This window comes from Monodelphis domestica, chromosome 1 (genome assembly GCF_027887165.1).
Source record: "Monodelphis domestica isolate mMonDom1 chromosome 1, mMonDom1.pri, whole genome shotgun sequence".
Classification (NCBI taxonomy): Eukaryota; Metazoa; Chordata; class Mammalia; order Didelphimorphia; family Didelphidae; genus Monodelphis; species Monodelphis domestica.
Window position 1 is genome coordinate 79,658,989 of NC_077227.1, and position 20,515 is coordinate 79,679,503.

The 20,515-nt window shown below is 37.4% G+C and overlaps 1 protein-coding gene across 2 annotated transcripts in view; it reads left to right on the plus strand.

Moving 5' to 3' along the window:
- The first annotated feature begins 414 nt into the window (after positions 1 to 414).
- Positions 415 to 20,515, plus strand: part of BLNK (B cell linker) — a 119,359-nt gene continuing 99,258 nt past the window's right edge. For both annotated transcript variants that reach the window (XM_007478711.3, XM_007478712.3), the window contains exon 1: positions 415 to 844. In XM_007478711.3, coding sequence (XP_007478773.2) covers positions 798 to 844 — 47 coding nt within the window. In that variant the 5' untranslated portion in view covers positions 415 to 797. The remainder of the gene's footprint in view (positions 845 to 20,515) is intronic.

The following is a 20,515-nucleotide window of genomic DNA, read 5'->3' on the forward strand; positions in this document are numbered from 1 at the left end:
TATCTCATTGCCTGAGGGCCACGAGGAAAACCCCTCAATTAACTTGAACTGAGGGAGGGCAATTCTCCAGGGAATGACTTCCTACAGTTGCTCAATAAACTAATAATGTTAACTCTTTAAAAACTTTTATTTGGTGTTAGGGAGGAGGAGGATAGTGCAAATAGACTATCTGCATATAAAAGGGGCATTGGTTTATATAGATGTGCTTTTAAAAAAATCCTAGCTTAATTGGAGCTCACCACTTAGGTGACGGAATTGGACTAGCGGAGCTCCAAGATCCCTTCCTGCTCAATTTCTTTCATTCCACCAGAACAGCCCCTCCAGCTCTCTCCTCCAAAGGCTCTCTAATCAGTGTGTCAATACCACCTGTGGCAACACACTTGGGGAGAAACCGGAAGTGATGGCCAGAGGAGACAGATTGATCCTGGCTCTGGTTACTAATCTCAGCCTGTGAGAGAAGGAGGGAGGGCAGCTGGAGACAATTTGCATGCCCAATCAGTTTCAGAATTAAAGTTTACACAATGCCAAGTGAGTGGGCAAGCTGAAGGCTGAAGAGATCACATGACTGTAGAAACATGAAACTTGCCTGTGTGCTCCTGCAAGTTTTACTTCTCTTAGAGTAGAAACTGAGCGCGCCTGGCAGGATTCTTCATTTACTGTCCCAGGCTAGACAGGGCTCATCCTCTGATCTTTTAGCTAGAGGTTTTCCATGGCACTTCCTATTAGTTTCAAGACAGACTGATGTTGCCCCGGGAGGGTTTTTGGTTGACCTGGTGATTGGAAAAAGAGAAAGGAAAATGGAGAGATTGAATAGGATAGCTGTGCCAGCTGGGCAGAAGTTAAGGTAAGTTTTTACTACTCTTTTTTGATACTAAAATGCTCTCATCTAAAGATAGTGACAACTCCTAAAAGGCAATCAGTTTTCTCTCTTAAACTATTTGCCTTTTTTTCCTTTTTAACTATTTTTTTTGCTTTTTTCCCTTTTTCTCTTTCTTTTTTTTTGTTTCTTCCTATATTTTCTTTCACTCTACTATTTTTTCTTCCTTAACTATCTTTTTCTTATCTTCTCCCTATTTTTAATTTTCTACATCCTTTTTAATTCTGTTGTTTTCTTCCCATTTTTATTCTACTTACCTGATTTTATTTCTCCTTTTTAAATTCTATATTGTTTCCTTTGTATTTTTTTATTCTACCTATCCTTGTTGCTTTCTTTCTACCTATCATTTCTATTGATATTGGTTTCTTTTAATCCTCATCCAGTTGGATCATCTAAATGGCCTTCCAGTCCATGGTCACTTTAAGAGCAAAGGTAGATAGCACAAAGTAAAAGTTAAAGAGACTTAGATGCTTTCTAAGAGCAGGTTTTCAGACTATGATCCCAAGAAACTCTTTAAGAGGCTTGTTCACTGATTTTACTATTTTTATAATGAAGATTCTAATTCTGTGGCTAGATTGTGGTCTATGGTTGATAAATTCAGCTACATTTGACAAATATTAGGATGTTAGAGGCTTTGTGGCTAAATGGACCTGGTACCATGAAAACTAGGAATCAAATTCTAGTTATGACACTAATCTTATGACTCTGGGCAAATCACTTACCCATCATGTACCCTATATAACTCTCTAGTATTCAATTATAGATAAATTGCCATTTTTAAATGACAGATCCTTTGCATATTCATTCATTTTAGGAATAGATGTAGTTTTCTCTATGTCACAAATCTAAATAAAATCAGGAAGCCAAATGCCATTGTAGTGTTTCTTTTTTAAAGTCCAAATATTAAATAGATGTGATCAAAAGGACTCTCTTAAAAGGCAATCAGAAATTTTTTTTCTAAACTGGAGAAAAGACAATTCCAAGCTTTCATTTTAAGACCTTTTTATGAGGATATTCTAACATCAATGCAATTCACTAAGTATTACTTAGCGTTTGAAGAAAGAGAAGCATTTTAAAGAAGGGTGTGTTCTATCTAATTTCACAGGGAATTTTATGATGAAATTACATATTGGGAATCTTCCTCAACCCAAATTAGGGATGCTCTGATGAACACAGCATTCTTCTTCGTAATAGTCATTACTAATGACGATGGCAATTCAATAAAAGTTAGCATAGCTCTGATGCTCTCATTTACTTCAGGGCTGTGGAGGCTTTTGTGTCTTTTAAATACTGATTCAAATGGGTCAATAATGCCAGTAATTCAATTCAAAAGTAATTAGTGAAAACCTAACAATGTTATTGAAGGAAAAGGGAAGGAATGAAGGTATAAAAGTAGGGGTCTTTGGTCCCTGTTCTCTCTTGTCACTAAAGGGATGAGCCAAATGTGAACTGACTAAATCATACAAGGGAAGAGTAAATTAAAAAGTGAATGTTATTAATAGTAAATCCTGTCAGACTTCAGAGGAAGTAGTGTATGTGGCCGAGTTGGAGAAAACTTTCTGAAGGTGGCACTTGAGCTGAATATTAAAGGATGAGTAGGATTTAGATGAAAAAGCTGAAAGAGAGAATACTGGGAAAAAGAAATGACAATGGCATGGTCTTTAGGGGTTTGAAGGACATTAAAACCTTTATACCTTTCCAGTATATTCAAGTTGGGAATGAGTAGGAGACAAGATTGACTAGATCAAGTAGGGACAAATTACATAAAGTCTTGGAAAAGAATGAAGAACTTGGACTTAAGCCTTTAGGCCAGTGGCTGCTACCCTGTATGGGCTATAGAACACTGGGAAGCTATTAAATTATCAGACCCCATTTGTGTGTACTAAACCCTAATTTTACATCATTACGTAGCCTTTTAATCAGTGGATACTAATAATATCATGTGAATCAATGAGAAAAGTTTTGATATTAAAAAGGAATTCTCAGACTGGAAAAGTTGAGCCCCCCCATTGTTGTTATACCAAGAGGGTATAATCATTGAAGGTTGAAGAAAGATTAATCTGGAAGTACATGACCTATTACAATAATTTTCAGCCTAGGGGATAGAGTGATAGGGAATAAAATCTGAAAACCTAGTCTAGTGGCTGATTATGGGCCATCTAGACAAGAAGTTTTGATGTCTTGGACTAAAGTAGTATGAAATGAAAAGCACTGATATAAGATATCATACATAAGATAATGGACAGCTTCATACATCTAAAACTCCCCCTACCTTAAGTAATCATTGGTGTTCTTTCTAGCAAATTAAGCAAGAAGCTTAGAAAAAGCCATCAAATCTCTACTATTTTGTGCCTCACCCTCCTCCTCAAGTACAAGGTCTAACATAATTACAGAGTGGAGAAGGGAAGATATGTTATTGTAGATTACAGGGTAGCAAATGGTAGTTCTATTGTGAATAATACATAAGTTATATTTGGCCTGAATCCTTTACTTAGGAGACTACTCATAAGTAGTTCATAGTTAGACTATCAATGACACTTAGCAAAAAAAAAATCAAGATGATACATGCCTTCTAGTAGAGATACATATTTGATATGATAGAAATATGGCCTATTATGAGTGACTAAACATGATGTTTAATGTGCTTTACATGTTCTCATCATATGCAACCGACTTTTAAAGTATTTGCTGAATTAAGAACCTTTTTAAAATTGTACTTTCAATTAATGTGAAGGGTTGGGACCTATTTACCCAAGTATTTGCTTCCATTTTTTAATTTCATTATGTTTATCATATCTTTTCGTTTCCACATAACTTGCAAAGCAAGGAAACGGTATAGACAAAATGTTGAGCCCAACAAAATAATATTCCTACCTTGGGAGGCCTTTGGGAGCATGTTAGAAGAGTTAGTTTTGGAGACAACTAGATGACACAGGGGTTTCAGCTTTAGGCCTGGAGTTGAAAGAACTTGGGTTCAAATCAGACCTCAGATACTGCCAAACTGTGTGACCCTAGGAAAATCACTTAACCTTATTTGCCCTTCTGATTTAGAGTTGTTACTAAGGCAGAAAGTAGGTTGTTTTTTTAAAGGTCTCTATGTCATTGAGTATTGGGGAAAACTGGTGGCCTTTTCCTTGTATAAATAAGAAAATTAAAGATGGGCTCAATCCATTTAGAACCTAGTACATTAGTAATTCATGGTAAAATAATGCAAGAATTTTGACCTAAAAAGGCTGGGATCAATTGTACCGTATCTAATTCATAAGCTAGTAGTCATCATTTTTTTTATAACTTAGTAGATTTGGCCACATAATTCAATGATCTCTGTTGGAAAGTGGAGGGGCATTAAAATTTGAGGAACAATAGGGAGATAGCATTCATGGCCATTCCAAGATCAGACTTAGAGGAAAATCTCAACCTAAATAAAAACTGTTTATTGTTCTGCCCTCTGTAGCCATCAGGACTTTTTCTCCTTGGCCTCATTAAGAAATTGTAAGTAGGAGAATGCCAATAGTAAAGGTGACATTGAGATGGTGTTTTGAGATTTCGAGACTGATTTTTATGTGCAATCTCATTTTGTTCTTACAACTACCCTTTTAGGTAAGTGGTCTAAGTCCTCCCTCATTTACAAATGAGAAAAAATGAGGTATAAAGAAAGCTAAATGACTTGTCCAAAGCTTCAGAGAAGAAATGGTAGCGCTCAGTGTACTAGAGACGTAGTCCCAATTCTGCTCTGCTCTCCTACTGCAGGCAATATTTATTAAGTACCTACTATGTACCATGTACTGGGCTAAGCTTTGGGGGTTCATATAGAGGCAACTCCTTCCCCCACAAAAGCCCAGTCTCTCTTCTCAAGCAGCCAGCAGTCTAATAGAAACTACAACGTGCAAACAGCTATTTACAAATTGGAAATCATTGACAAAGGGAGCACACTAGAATTAAGAGAGGTCAAGAAAGGCTTCCTATAGAAAGTGGGATTTGGCTTGGAACTTGGAGGAAGCCAGGAGGCAGAAATGAGAAAGGATTCCTAGGATAGAAAAAGTTAGATGAAGCAAGGAAAATGGAGTTGAGAGCTCGCCCTGAGGTTGGCCCTGAGATATAAGAGGAGGGAGAGGAAAGGGTTGGTGATATAAATACCATTGTCATGGAGGAACCTCCACTCCCTGCCCCCTCCAAACCCCTTGAGACAATTGAGGCAACTTTAATATTGGAGACATTTTATTATGTTTGCTTAAACGAATGAGTCCATTACATATTAGATAATACCAGGTGTTAAATGTGTAAAAAAGAGGTTGGGTATGATCCTTAAAGGAATGTGTCCACTTAGAAAGAGAAAGGAGAATTCTAGAGAGGGCTAAAGAGAGAGAGAGGGAGAGAGAGGGGGGAGAGAAAGAGGGGGAAAGGGGGAGAGTTCTTAGATGTAGAAACAGAAGGATCTGGAGAGATTTCTCTATAGATTGGTTTGCTTAAATTTCTTCATTTCATAGATATGGAAACAAAGACCCCAGGTAAAAATTGGGCCTCCTAAGTTGATGCCCAGTGTTCTTTCTACATGCCATATAACCCTGGGAGAGAAATATGACTGTACAAGCAGAAGATCTGGATATCACTGACGGGATCATGCTAACTTTTAACTTAGTAGGTCATACATATAGCTTTGAAATAATTTTGTCAAAGGGGATTTGTTAAGGAAACCTTAGTGAAACTAGCTAATATTTCTGACAGTGCTGAGAGAGAACAGAAGGAAAGCCTTATTTTATTATCAAAGAAAAAAGAGTCCTTTAGGCAGAGAGATGATTTGAACCTCTCAGCCTCATTTTCCCTACTGAAATGAGAAAAATCCTTTCTGACGTCCCTAGCTATAATTCAAAGGGTTGCTATGAGGTTCAAGTGAAATAACAGGAAAAATATTTTGCAACTTTAAACGTAATAATGAAGAGAATGAACTGAGATATGGAAACATGAAAAACATAATCTATATATTTCGCCACATGATGCCTTTGATGGTGTGAGGAGGGGAGGGAAGGGCTGAATATAACATAAATTGTTAATTTTTAAAGTAATAGAAATTTAAGTTGTTTCAATAAGAGACCTTTAAAAGACTCTAGTAAATCAAATGGATAGGTTTAAATATTGTTAGGTAGTTTATGAGATATTCCTTTCATTTTTAAAATGTTATTGGTTAATAAATAACTTTTTTGCTTTGAAACGTGAACTATTGAGTCACTGGTATATCTTCTCTCTGTTTACACATGTCTCAGGTTTACCAGGCTGTTCATAAAAAGTGTCATGCTAATACCTGGTGTCTATAAAAAAAAAAAAGGTTATTAGTAAAGTGCTTTGTTAGTGTTTTAGAAGCTTGGGTGAATTCTTCTAGGTCTTAACTATAATGAATAGTGGTGAATGCCCCTTATGATAGGTACCATTACATGGGTCTATTTACCAGAGCTGGGGAAAATGGGAGGACACAAGGAAAGAGGCACCGAAAGGGAGAGGAGCCAGGATTCCCAGACTGCTCCATTGTAGATGAGAGAACTTTGAGATGAAGAAAGCTTTGGGACTTTCCCTGAGCAGTACCTTGTACCTTGAAGGAAACTTCCTCATGGAAAAAATCTGGGGCCATGTTATCACCTTCAAGAACACAGGGTGACAGACAGGTGCATGGACAGGTCCACATTGACTGTTTCACCCTTCAAGGACACATTTATCCATGGATACAAAACAAAGGTATTTATACATACTACAAAAGCCAACGCACAAGCACAGAAAAGGCATGATTGGAGAGCCAATAGAAGAGTATTTGCCTTCCAAGTTAATTCAGCATCTCCAAAAAATTTAGAATTTGATTCAGTGTGCTTTTTTTTAAAAACCTTTATCTTCTGTCTTAGAAAAAATACTGTGTCTTGGTTCCAAGGCAGAAGAGTGGTAAGGGCTAGGCAATGGGGGTTAAGTGACTTGCCCAGGGCCACACAGCTAGGAAATGTCTGAGGCCAGATTTGAACCCAGGACCTCCTGTCTCTAAGCCTGGCTCTCAATCCACTGAGCCATTCAGCTGCCACACAGCTACCCCTCCCCCCCAGTGTGCTTTTTTAATGAATAAATTTAGAGACTTTTATTTTTAAGAATGAAATATGCCTTTTCATAGTAATGTTTTTAGTTAAACTTAGTGAGTCTGGACACTCAGGGTTCAGATGAATTTCTCTTAATCTTATAAAAATCAAAAGAAATCTAACAATTTTTGAGAGTTACTTGAAGGAAATATGCACAGATGAAGAAAAAGCTTTTAACACCAAAGTCTGGCTAAAAAAGAAAAGAAAAAGAAAACTAAAGTACTGCATAGGTTTGGGGAAATATTTTCTCCTGGGTAGGAACTTTTATAGACCAGAAACAAGTTAGGCATCAATAAATAGCAGTCTCACCAAAGAAGTATAACTATAGTCATCATCCTAGAACCAGGAATATAGTTTATCTGCTTTGGCAAAGTGATCTGGAAGGGGCAGTTGGGTGACTCAGTAGATTTAGAGCCAGGCCCAGAGACAGGAGGTCCTGAGTTCAAATCTGACCTCAGACACTTACTTCCTAGCCATGAGACCTGAGGCAAGTCATTTAACCCCAGGAGCCTAGACCTTCCCACGCTTCTGATTTGGAACCAGTACACAATATTTATTCCCATAGAAGGTAAGTGTTTTTTTTTTTTTAAGTGATCTGGAAGAAAGAGTCTAGTCCCTCTAACTTTGCAGATAAGTTCTCTCAGGCAACAAAAGTGATTGTATTGACAAAGGACAAATTGCAGAAAGCTCCCTCTAGACAGGGCCAGGACCAGCTGACAGAGGAGCCTTCTCTGGGACAAATATATACAGTCATGAGTTCAGAGAGAGAGGGTTTAAGCCAGGAGTCACTGTAGATCACTGCCTCAAGATGAGTAATGGCTCTAGGCTACACTCAAAACTTCTGAAAGTGGAGTAATCTTCTTATAAAATTATTTTGACTATTACACATGTTGTTTAAAAACTTAATACCCATTAAACATGCTTGGTAACTATTGACACTTAAATTCATTTCAACCCCAAAGTCTAACTTTTCAATCACTTCCTCAAAATGTTCCCATTAATATTCTTTATTCATTTTTGCTTTTCTATGGTCATAGATTGTGTGTGCTCCATTTTCATGGTCAACTAAAGTCAACAGTTTTTTAAGTAATTCCTGCGTGCTAGGAAGGCACTGTGCCGAATTCTGGAAATACAAATACAAACAGAAGGAAAGATAGCTCCTGCCCTCTGGAAGCTTGCATTCTAATAGAGGGAGACAATAGCTAAAAAGAAATGAGAGGGTCGTGTGTAGGGGGAGAATGTTGAGGAGGGACTGAGGAGAGAAAGTCTGCAGAAGATGACATGAATGACCTCAGAGCTCTCCTGAAAAGGAGGATCTGTGAGGAGGTATCCAATCAAAAAGGAAGAGACAATAGGGAATAGTATATGCTGTCAGTGTGTGAATTCCAGGGCCAGAGTAAGTTTGCCATCCATACTCTCCCATGCCCTGAGGTTGCAACTTTCCATGCTCTTCATCTTTAGTCTGTCCACATACAGAAATCCTTGGGTTACTTGGATCATTTGAGTTGTCTTTCTCATGGAGGTCAGAGCAGGGCATAGTGCTCTGGTCATACCCTTGGGTTTATACAAAGTTATAAGACTCTGTTTTTCTTCTGACACTAAGAGAAGGGAGGGATAAGTGGTATGAAGAACAAAACTTTGGCAATATTTCCCTTACACTGTTACTGGAGTGGCTATTGTGGGCCATTGGCCTAAAGAATTCTGGGATTTCTTGAGTTTCTATTGTCGATTCACATAATAATGTGCTGTTTTTTTCAGACAGTGTCATACCAAGATCATAAGTAATAAGAGGCAACTATTCACTCACCCAACTGTGGTTTCCTCATATTGTCAGTCACTCACATGAACCACTGATGGAGTCTCTTGCAGGCCTTCATCATAACCTTATGACCATTGTAGTCTTAATTCGCTCTAGCCAGTGGCTCAGCTCACGCCTCCTCTTTCCCCAAAGCACATACTGACAGGGCCTTTCCTAAATGAACCTATCTTGTACAAGATTCTGCCATGGGACCAGCAGTCATTTGGATCAGGAATCCAAGGAGACACACATAAGAAAGGGGATTCCCAGACTGCTAAACAGGGGAAGTCCCTCAGTTGCTGGGCTCAGAACAGAAGCCAAAATGACCAAATGTAGATTACTCACATGAAAGTTGTTGCTAGCATGCCCGACCTAGGGGGGGGTCTTGATTATTAGATCTCCAGTCGAGAATTTGCCTCTGCTTGTGGCTTCTGTAAGCATATTGGCAGTGAGAGTGAGAATGGGAGACAAACAGGAGTGAAAACGATGCCCAATGCTATTCTAGGGGTGTCCCTGAGCTTCCTTTCCTCTGATCTAGGTTCCTGCTGCCCCTGACCCCAGGGTCCTTCTTCCTAAGTACTAGTACTTTGGTTGCCTGATTGCATTGTACCTTTACGCATAGTTTGCTTGTCTTCTGGGAATCTGTTTTCTAGAAGTCCTTTTGATTCAAGAGGATCTTTACCCTTTGTTTTTAACTATTACCTTCCATTTTAGAATCAATACTATGTATCGGTTCTAAGGCAGAGGAGAAATAAGGGCTAGGCAATGGGGGTTAAGTGACTTGCCCAGGGTCACACAGCTAAGAAGTATCTGAGACCAGATTTGAACCAGTCTCTAGGCTTGGCTCTCAATCTACTGAGCTACCTAGCTGCTCCCAGGATCCTTACTCTTGATAAGCAGTAGTCATCAATCCCTAGAGAAATTCAGAGACTGGGACAAATTGTATTGCTTGTGTCCCTACTACAAAAACTTTTTTTTTTTTGGTTAGCCTGGTTAAAGTTAGTATCTTGGGCAACCTGAAAGGAGAAAAGTCAGGTTATAGAAGGGATATGCAGATAAGGGAAGAGTAGAATACTATTCTGTGCAATGGACTCCAGTGTGTGTGTGTGTGTGTGTGTGTACCTGTACCTCTTATCTCTTTTAGCAATAGCAGGCCAGTCCTTTTCCTTCCTGTCTACCATATGCAATTTCAGTCATTGGTACTAATAATGGCACAGGGACTACTCCAAATCATTAGACCCTAAGGAGCATGACTTGATTTGTTATATCCTGGGGATGGCTCTGGTGGTAGCAGAAATTGGGACGAAGGCACGGCACAAAGATTAGGAAAGCCAAAGTTGAGGCACTACAAAATTATCTGAGGGCTCCTGGCTGCCAGGAGCTGTCAAGGCAAGTAAGGTGGTGGCCAGGCATGATGCAAGAAGACTGGATTCAAAGGGCAGATCAAAATGATGGTCCACAAACTGAGCAGTTTATCAAGAGATCAAGGAAAAGTAGGAAGTGCTCTACTACTAAAGGTCAAAGTAAAGTGAGTCAGAAATTTCGAGAAGGGGCCATAAAATCAGTAGAAGGCATGGTTCTAGTCCAGGCATGTCATAGGTTGGGTTTCTACTCTTAAATAAAAAATATGAGAAACCACGTCTCAGAATCAATCTCAGTCCCTGGTTGTTGGTTACTTATATTGAATAGATTGCCTAGCCCTTACCACTCTTCTGCCTTGGAACCAAGATACAGTATTGATTCTAAGACAGAAGGAAAGGGTTTAAAAAAAATCTTGTTGGTTAGTGACTTTCTATGCATCCACATTGGTCTCAGGCCCCTCCTGGTTTTCCTTCCCAGCTGCAGAATTTCATTCTTGAGATTGACTTCCCCTGAAACTTGTTATTCCAAGGGACCCTTTGAAATCTGATTTTAACAAAATATAGGGATCATATGAGACTGGATTACTTTTCCCCTCTGTCACACAGTCTAGGAGAGAGTTGTCACTACCTTCCCTTCAGTTCAATTCTAGAAACCAGCTCTTTCACTAGTGAGAATCAGATCCAATATAGAATTTTCCTTTTTTGATTTCTCCACCTTTTGAAGAATAAAATGATTAAGGCAAATCAGGAAATTATTAACTGCTCTGCTTTTAGCAGAGAAATCCAGAATATGTCTAGGTAGCTGAAGTCTTCCATCACAACTATTTCATTCCTCCATTCCAAAGTCTTCATCTATTTCTAAGTAGTCTGTAGTATTTATGGACAACAAAGCCTCTTCTCTTTCTCCCTCCATTTACCTTTACCCAAATGTTCTCCACCCTCTTTTTTGCCATTTACGATTTCTTGATTTCCTCATATAAGTATACTTCTTAATTTGCAGGGCTACTTCATAGACCCATTTCACCTGACCTATTCCAAGTCTTTCAAATTCAAAATCACATTCCAACTGTGCATTTCATCCCACAAAATCTTGGTGTTATCTTTGAGGTCAAATTTGCCTTTTGCATTGACTTCCCTTTCCTCTTTCTTATTGCCTTTCTTGTTTCTCAGATACTAGCTATGTGACCCCGAACAAGTCACTTAACCTGTCTTTAGCCTCAGTTTCCTCATCTGCAAAATGAAAATAATAATACACCTACCACATAGGATTGTTATAAGGATCAAATGAAATAATTTGTGTTAAACTCTTTGAAAAACTTCATGCTACATAAATATTATTATTAATTATTGCCTAAGTGTTGGGAATTTGTGTATAGCATTTCAACTGATGAGTTTTGCCCCTGGCTACATTCTTATATTTTGGCTCCTATAAATTTGTGGTTATCTTAGTTGTTCTTCCTTCAATGAAGTGACTCAGAGTGGTGTTTTTTTTTTTAACCTTAGATCCATCTTAGAATCAATATTAAGAATTGGTTCAAGGCAAAAGAGAAGTAAGGGTTAGGCACTTGGAGTTAAGTGACTTGCCCAAGGTCACACAAGCTCGGAAATGTCCAAAACCTGATTTTTAACTCAGGACCTCCCATCTTTAGGCCTGGTTCTCTATCCAGTGAATCACATAGCTGCCCCTCAGGATGGTATTTAACTTGGTGGATAAACAGACACAATTTCTCCCTTTTGATGAAATTTGCAAGGCAGATAACAAATAACTTTCATTGTTATGATGAAAAGCAGATAAGTGTAGTGATACGTTTTTCCTCCTATTAATTCTTTTTTAATTATTTTTTTCCAGTCACATGTAGCAACACTTTCTGACAATTGTTTTTTGACATTTTAAAATTCAAATTTTCTTCCTCCCCTGGTGATGAATAGTCTGATGTAGGTCATACCTATACTTTCATGTAATAGATATTTCCATATTCTTCAAGTCACAATAGAAGAGACATCCACCTATTACTTCTTCAAGATTTTCTAATACAAAAGATATATTAGTGAAAAAATTTTAGTTAGAGGTTGAAATATCTCATAATAGAAAGATGTATCTGGTTTTGACATGTGGTGTGATGGTTGGGGAACTTGGATAAAGAATAAAGAGTGGGGAAAACATACAACGTGCTTTCATAAATTCTGTTTAATATACCGCCCCCCCTCTTAATAGATACCAAGACAATAAGGTTGCCTTGATCTTCTAAAGTCAAGCATGTGCTATGAATTTTTTTTTCAGTTAAATGGGAGCAGTTCTACATGCTCTTTTATCCCTTCAAGAACAGTGGCATTCCTTTTTGACACTACTGGTTGGGATTTAGGGGTACAAATCAATTTTTAAAAAACCCTTTCTTGGTATCAGTTCAGAGAGAAGAATGACAACAGAAAAGCAATTAGAGTTAAGTGACTTGCTCAGGGTCACACAATTAGGAGGTGTCAAAAGTCAAATTTGAACCCAGTATCTCCCAACTCTAGGCCTGACACTGTATCCATTGTGCTATCTAGCTGCCCCCACAAATTGATTTTTTAATGACACCTCAAGTCTGATGCTTAGAAATCACAGATTAAAAGGACAAAACAGCTTAAAGAAACAGTTCTCAACCTGGGGTCCAAGGATCCCCAAAGGGCCCATGGATAGATTTTAAAGAGTGTGAACTTGGATGGGAAAAAAATTATATCTTTATTTCAACATAATTGGATCCTATGTACTTTATGTATTTAAAAATATTCTGATAAAGGGTCTATAGGTTTCATCAGATGTCAAAGGGATCACACACACACACACATACACACAAATCAGAAGCCCTGGTTTATTTTGTCAAAGTTCTACAACTAGTTCATTTCATTCTTTGTGTACAAAAAATAGAGAAGAGGTGCTGAGCAGTCCTACCCTGCCAGCAGAGAGAGAAGGCACTTGTCTATCCTCATCTCTCCATTCTCAAGCAAGAGGGTCCTGAAGCTACCAGTGACATGTGTGCACCGTTGAAATCCCAGACTTCTTACCCTATTCTTGCACAGACTATATAGGTCACTCTGACCACAGTTCTGTGTGGGAAATTACTCATCGTGTATATGTCCTAGAGAAGAACATGGAGGGAGGGAGCAAGGGAAGAGAAAAGAAATCTCCCTCTTATTTCCTGACCTGGCCCTTGTCGCCTTCTAGGTGGTAAACTCAATGGTCTAATGCTGCTTTCTTTCTCTAGACAAATACACACATGTATTTTTCAATAGGCAGATCTAGTCAGTTGACCGGTCTTTATTCTTAATGGAGTCCTGAATCCCAGGATTCAATTAACGTCCCAGACTATTTTGACATTTTCAAGTTCAAACTAGCATTATGTGTTGACCGAAAGAGCATTTGATATCATACCACTCTATGTTTTTAAGAAACCGTACCCATAACAGTTCATGTAATTGGAGAGGATGGTAATTAAAAAACTAGCTAAGTAGCTGGTCTTATGAGTAGACAACCACTGGCCCCAAACTATTTCTGTCTTGGGATTGTTATAACACCTATAATTCTACCATTAGAGATTCATTTTTTTTTCTCCAAAGGTCATGGTTTCAATTTATATGAGGGAGACAAGAAGTAGCATATGATGCCCTGTGACATATTTGTAGAAATTAATTTTTCAGTGATCCCAGCCTCACAGTTAATTCGGAAAGGATGCTTTTATAGTTTTGCTCCTGCAATAGTCCAGTTCTATATACACTCAATAATAACCATCGCTCACATTCATATAGCACTCAGTAATTACATGTTTCAACAGGACTGAGACAAAGTAAGAGATCCTCTAAATCAATGTCCTCACCTTGTAGACCTTTAGACCTATGAATTGCATATCCAAGGTCACATTTGTTAGTGTCAGAGGCAGGAGCAAAACCACAGCTGTTTGCCTCTTTTCTGGTCTGCCCTGAGTATGGGCATTAGGATACAGTAAGTGGCAAATACGCTAACATCCAATAAGGAGAAATACTAACGGCATCTTTATGCTGTAGGTTTTTAAAAATTAAATTTGAAAATTAAGTTAATAATAAATTAAATAAAAATCAAATTTAAAATTAAGCAGGCAGAGTGTTCACACTGCTCATGTTTATATAAGTAATATCTTTATTGTTGTGAAGTCCTCTATTATCTCATTTGATCTTTCAAACAGTCCTGTGGAGGGTAGGTATTAGAAGAGCCCTATGTGGGAAAGTACAAACATTATACCCATTTTACTGAAGAGAAGCTTAATGTGATTGGGTGATTTGCCCACAGTTATAGTTAGTGAATACTCTGTTATTAGGTCTTGAATTCAGTAGATCTGAATCTTCTAACAATTCGGTTTTATTTCCACGATACCACTTTCATTCATTCCTTCAATAAGTCAAGCCCAAGTAGGCACTGGGAATTCAAAGCAATCCCTGCCCTTAAGAAGCTTACATTTTGTTATTGTCTAGAGATGTCAAGTTGTCTGTTTCTATTCTTTCCCCCCTCTTATCTGTTCTGAGCCAATTGCTAAAACAATCTGCAAATTCAGAATATTTTTCCATTGTTTTTACTCTATGTAGCATATCTTTAGCTACATATTGTTGACCTTAAAAACAAACAAAAATTAACTTGAGCAACAACAATAATAAGCAGAGCCTGTCCCCTAGAACTATAGAAGACACCTTCTGTCCTCAAGGAGTTTGCTTTCTCTAGGAAGGGTAAACATTACCCAGTCAAGCTCTCATTTGCTACCAACTCATTACTGATTGTAGCAAAATTATCTCTATGAGGAAGAAAGCAAGCTGAGATAGTTGTGCTCTTGGGGTCTTTATCTGATTTCTGCAGCACTTTTAAACATAATGTTCTAAGTAGAAACTATAATGTTTCTCCTCATCAGAAAGAATGAGAGAGTATGAAAGGCAAAGTTACTTTTTGTTGGGAGGAAAGAAAGAGCTAAATTCTTAAGAAGTGCCACAGCTCAGAGGCCCCTCCATGTTTGGGTGGACTTGAGTGCATGCTATTGTTAATTTCTACCTTCTTCTAGCAGATGAACACACTGCTGGATTTTTTTTTTCTTTTCTTTTGGCTCATAAAAGATAGCTGTGGTTTATTAGGAAAAGCATTTCCATTTTAGAGTCAGAGTACTTGTGCAAGTCACTATAAGCCTATTTCCTTGTCTGTAGAAAGGGGATAATATTTCTACTACCCACCTCCACAGTATTGTTTGGAGAATCAAGTGAGATAATATAAAGAATTTGGTAACAATTACTCATCCTTTAAAATCCAAACTCAAATGCCATCTGCATGAAATCTCTCCTAATTTGCCCAGTCCATAATGGTCTTCCCCTCTAATTCTGATTCAGTTTTTGTTTCATATCTCACTTGTGCATTTATCATATAGATATGTGCATTTTTCCCTTTTTATTTAGAATATTTTCCATGGTTACATAATTCATGATTCCCCCACCCTCACTCCCTGCTTTCTTCCCTGTTCCCAAATCCTATAAGCAGTTTCACTGGTTTATACATGTATCATTGCTCAAAACCTCTGTTATTCATAATTGCAGTAGAGTGATCCTTTAGCATCAAAAACCAATCATATCCTTATCACACTACATGATGAATCACATTTTTCTAATCATTTCCATTTCCACAGTTCTTTCTCTGGATGTGGATAGTTTTCTTTCTCCTAAGTTCCTCTGGATTGACCTGGGTCATTGCTTTGTTGTTAGTAGAAAAGACTATTACATTCGATTGTGCCACAGTTTATCAGTCTCTGTTAATAATGCTCTGGTTCTGCTCCTTTTGCTCTGCATCACTTTCTGGAGGTCATTCCAGTTCACATGAAATTCCTCTAGTTCTTTATTCCTTTCAGCACAATAATATTCCATCACCATCAGATACCACAATTTATTGAGCCATTTCCCAATTCATGGACATCCCCTCATTTTCCAATTTTTTTTCCACCACAAAGAATGAATCTATAAATATTTTTGTATAAGTCTATTATCTCTTTGGGGTACAAACTCAACAGTGGTATGGCTGGGTCAAAGGGTAGGCATTCATTTAAAGCCCTTTGGACATAGTTCCAAATTGCCCTCCAGAATGGTTGGACCAATTCACAACTCTACCAGCAGTGTATCAGTGTCCCAATGCTGTCACATCCCCTCCAACGTTTATTACTTTCTTTTGCTGCCATATTGGCCAGTCTGCTAGGGGTACAGTGGTACCTCAGAGTTGTATTAATATACATTTCTGTAGTCAGGAGGGACTTAGAACACTTTTCCATGTGCTTATTAATAGTTTTTTATTTCATTGTGTGAAAACTGCCTATTCATGTCCCTTGACCATTTGTCAATAGGGGAATGGCTTAATTTTTTTGTAAATTTGACTTAGTTCCTCATATAGTTGGGAAATTAAACCTTTGTCAGAGAGTTTTGTTATAAAAATGTTCTCCCAGTTTGTTGCTTTCCTTCTAATTTTGGTTGCATTGGTTTTGTTTGTACAAAACTTTAAAATTTGATATAATCAAAGTCATTCATTTTCCATTTTGCGATATTCTCCATCTCTTACTTGGTCTTAAATTCCTTCCTTTTCCACAGATCTGACAGGTATAGTATTCTATGTTCGCCTATTTTATTTATGTAAATATGTATATTTTAGTGGGCCTATGTCTTAACCTTCTGGATGATAAGCTCTAGGAGGCCAGGAATCATATCTTTTCTAAATGTTTCTATCTCCCTTATACCTGAACAAAATGTTCTACACACAATAGATGTTTCATTAGTACAGGTACCCTTTCCACATTGTGGTTTCACTATATTGTGGGTCGGCATAAGAAATTAAATGGCAACTTGGGGAGAGTTTTGTGGAAGTTGTAGATGACATGCAAAGACCAGCAGAGGACACAGAAAAAGTTTAAAAACTATATAGCCTGGGGGGCAGCTGGGTAGCTCAGTGGATTGAGAACCAGGCCTAGAGACGGGAGGTCCTAGGTTCAAATCCGGCCTCAGCCACTTTCTAGCTGTGTGACCCTGGGCAAGTCACTTGACCCCCATTTCCTAGCCCTTACCACTCTTCTGCCTTGGAGCCAATACACAGTATTGACTCCAAGACAGAAGGTAAGGGTTTAAAAAAAAATTAAAAAAACAAACAAACAAACTATATAGCCTGTGACCAAATTCTTACCTTATAAAAGAAAAAGGGAAACACTCAGATATTCTCTGGTACAAATGGAGGGCCAAAAATTTTTCCGGGGATTTTCCAAATTTCTCAGCCCTAACTCTCACATTGTAGAAAGGATACCCATATTATTAAATGGAAGAAGTAGGCATAAATTAGCTGTTGGTATTATGTTACAAGTTTCCTAAGCACTTTATTTTATTAATAATAATGTTTTGTATGTTTATCTACAAATTTTAAAATTTACAGTTTTAAAATTTAAATTAATATCCAAATAACTCCAAGTATTATATAAGATTTATTAATAATCACTTGAAGTAGAAGAAATACAAGAACAAAAGTAAAAGCCTGAGTAAAGCCACATGAGTAAAATTCTCCTGCCTGGCACTCGCCCAATCACCATAGCTGCCTTCCTGGAAGCAGAGAGAGTGGGCAGAGCTACACAAAACTTATATCTTCCCTGCATTAGTACGTTAACATAAATACACAAATGGGATGCTGGGAAAGAGTCCTGGGGAGCAAATTCTAATTACAAAATTTATGATAAAATTTTTAAATGATACTGTGGATTGGGAAACTTGTTTCTCAAATTTTCAACCCAAACCAGGCCAAGATGCAAACTGGAAAATAATTTTTATATTAAAATCAATTAATTATATTATATATAAATAAATAAATAATCAAATTCTTAATAATAACTCAGATCTCAACATGCTTTTTATAGTTTAGCAGGGGTTTTCTTAGTGATGCTTAAATATTTCTAGATTAATAGAAAAAATGGCTGGCTGCATCATAAAATTGTGTTGTGACTTAAAATATCTCAAATTGTGAAAAATTCCACTTCTTTGCCACCTTCATATTCTCTGTAGTGTTACGATGTAGAGTGGTGGATAAAGAGAAGAAATTATCCCTAGCCAACAAAAACTACAGACAACTTGAAAGGGGTTTGAAAATATGGATGGTAGGGATAAGCAGGCCACAACATGTCACAAATGACTATTTGTATGCAAGGAGGCAAGTGGAAGACCTCATTGAGGTTATATGTAACTGAGAAGAGAGGTGAGCTAGTCATAGAAGAAGAATGAGACAACAAATGGACAATTTGAGTGCTTTGGAGCTAAATACATAAAGCACAGGAGAAAGATGTTTAATGTGTTAACTAACTCCTCTATGAAGAATTGTGACAAAATCTGGAAAAGACTTGCCTAAGATGAGAAGGTGGGAGGCAGAGGTTGAGATGGAAAAGAGTAGAGAAAAGTTGGGGCTTGACTACCCATACTGATGAACCCACTGATCATTCAGATTATTGAAGCTTAACGATGTCTGGGAAATTTGCAAATGATCTTCCCACATTACTCAGAAATGAGAAAAGCCAGAACATGTCAGCCTGCGTATTCATTTGTCTCTTGGGTGGAAAAGTATTCCCCTGTCATAATTCAAGACATTTTTATTGGCCACCTATTATAAATAAAAAGCACTATTCTAGTTTCTAGGAGAGATATCAAGAAATGGTCTTGCCTTATAGGATCTTCTGATTTAGTTGGAGGGGTCTGGCATTATTTGAAGATCTCCATCCAGTTAAGGGACAGGCAACCAAATATCTCTTAAGATAGGCCATTATACTTTTGGATAACTAATTGTTAAGAAGTCTTTTTCCTTACATTAAGTTTAAATTTGCATTTTTGCAACTTCCTTCCCTACATCTTCCCGAGAGGATAAATATAAAGTACCTAATCCATTTTATATCATAATTTTTTAAATATTTGAAGATAGCCATTATTAATACCAAAGTCTTCTCTAAGCTAAACACCTCCAGTTTCAAGTGATTTTCATATTAAATACTAGTTCTTCCAAGTACCTAGACTTTGAATGGTGGTTTCTTTGACTTATCTTTTTCTCTGAGTCTTCTACCTTCATCTCTCATATCCAATCAGTCACCAAATCCATATTATGTATATGAATGTAAGCAATTCACTACATATCTTTGGGTCCATTTTCTCATGTGAAAATAGGGTTGTTGGTCTCTAAATACACCTTTTAACTCTCGATCCCATGATCCCATTTCTTTGGCCTTTGCAACATCCCTCATATTAGTCAGTTTCATTTAATTCCAACTGATTCTACTGTCCCAGAGCTATTTACTTATGTAACGCACAAAAGAGGACATTATTGAGGAAACAAAGTTTGATCTTCTGAGCATATCAATTTATTAAGCAATGCATGCCAAATGCCAAACTAATTGAGACCAAACTCCTACCTCAATTTAGGTATAGACTGAATACAGGAGGACATAAACTTTTATACAGTAAAAATAATCATATAAGGCCAATTAGTTAAAAGGAAAAATACAATATTGAGTAATCTGATTTCTAATTAGGTGAAAGATTAAGGGCTTTACCAGTTTGAAGGGGGAAGAGTAAACAAGTACAATTCCATGAATTCAGGAAAAAAGTGTCCAATTCCTCCCCAAGTATCTGTAAACAATCAAAGGTAAATGGAAATAATAATTGATTATTGAGTGTGGGGCCAGTTTTCAGATAAGATACATGGAATGCTTGAGATGCACAAATATGAGAAAATTCCTATCCATCAATCTAAGGATCTGACTGCATTTATGGTCAACATAATCTAGGTCCTTGGTTAAGGGTCTCCAAGTTTCAGATACAGGTCATCCAGTTTCCTAGTCACACAGGACTTGGTTCAAACAATGCAATAAGATTTTCTTCCAGTTCCTACAACTTAAGAAACTTTTCTCACAAGGCAGAATGTGGACTAGACACATAATTAAATAGAAAGGGAATTAAACTAGCTCCAGAATTAAGCCACAAGATGGAGTCAGTGTAGGTCCCTCAATTACCACAATTAACCACTTGCCATCCTAATCTCAATTCTCTTAATTTTCTCACAATTTCCTCACACTTATAGTCTTAACTATTTAATTGGCCTCCTAATTCCTAACTTCCTTGTTTGAATCTTCCTTATTCATAACTAATATTCCATATGCTTCTGCCAGATCACCATTCCTAAAATATCTTAGTTTTATCATTTCATATTACCTTGCTTAAAAGCCCTCAATGGTGTTGCCTTGCCTAAGGATAAAATCTATAATGTTTAGTCTGGTATTCAAAACATTCTACAATTTACTTTTCTGGTTTTCTCCCTGTTATTCCT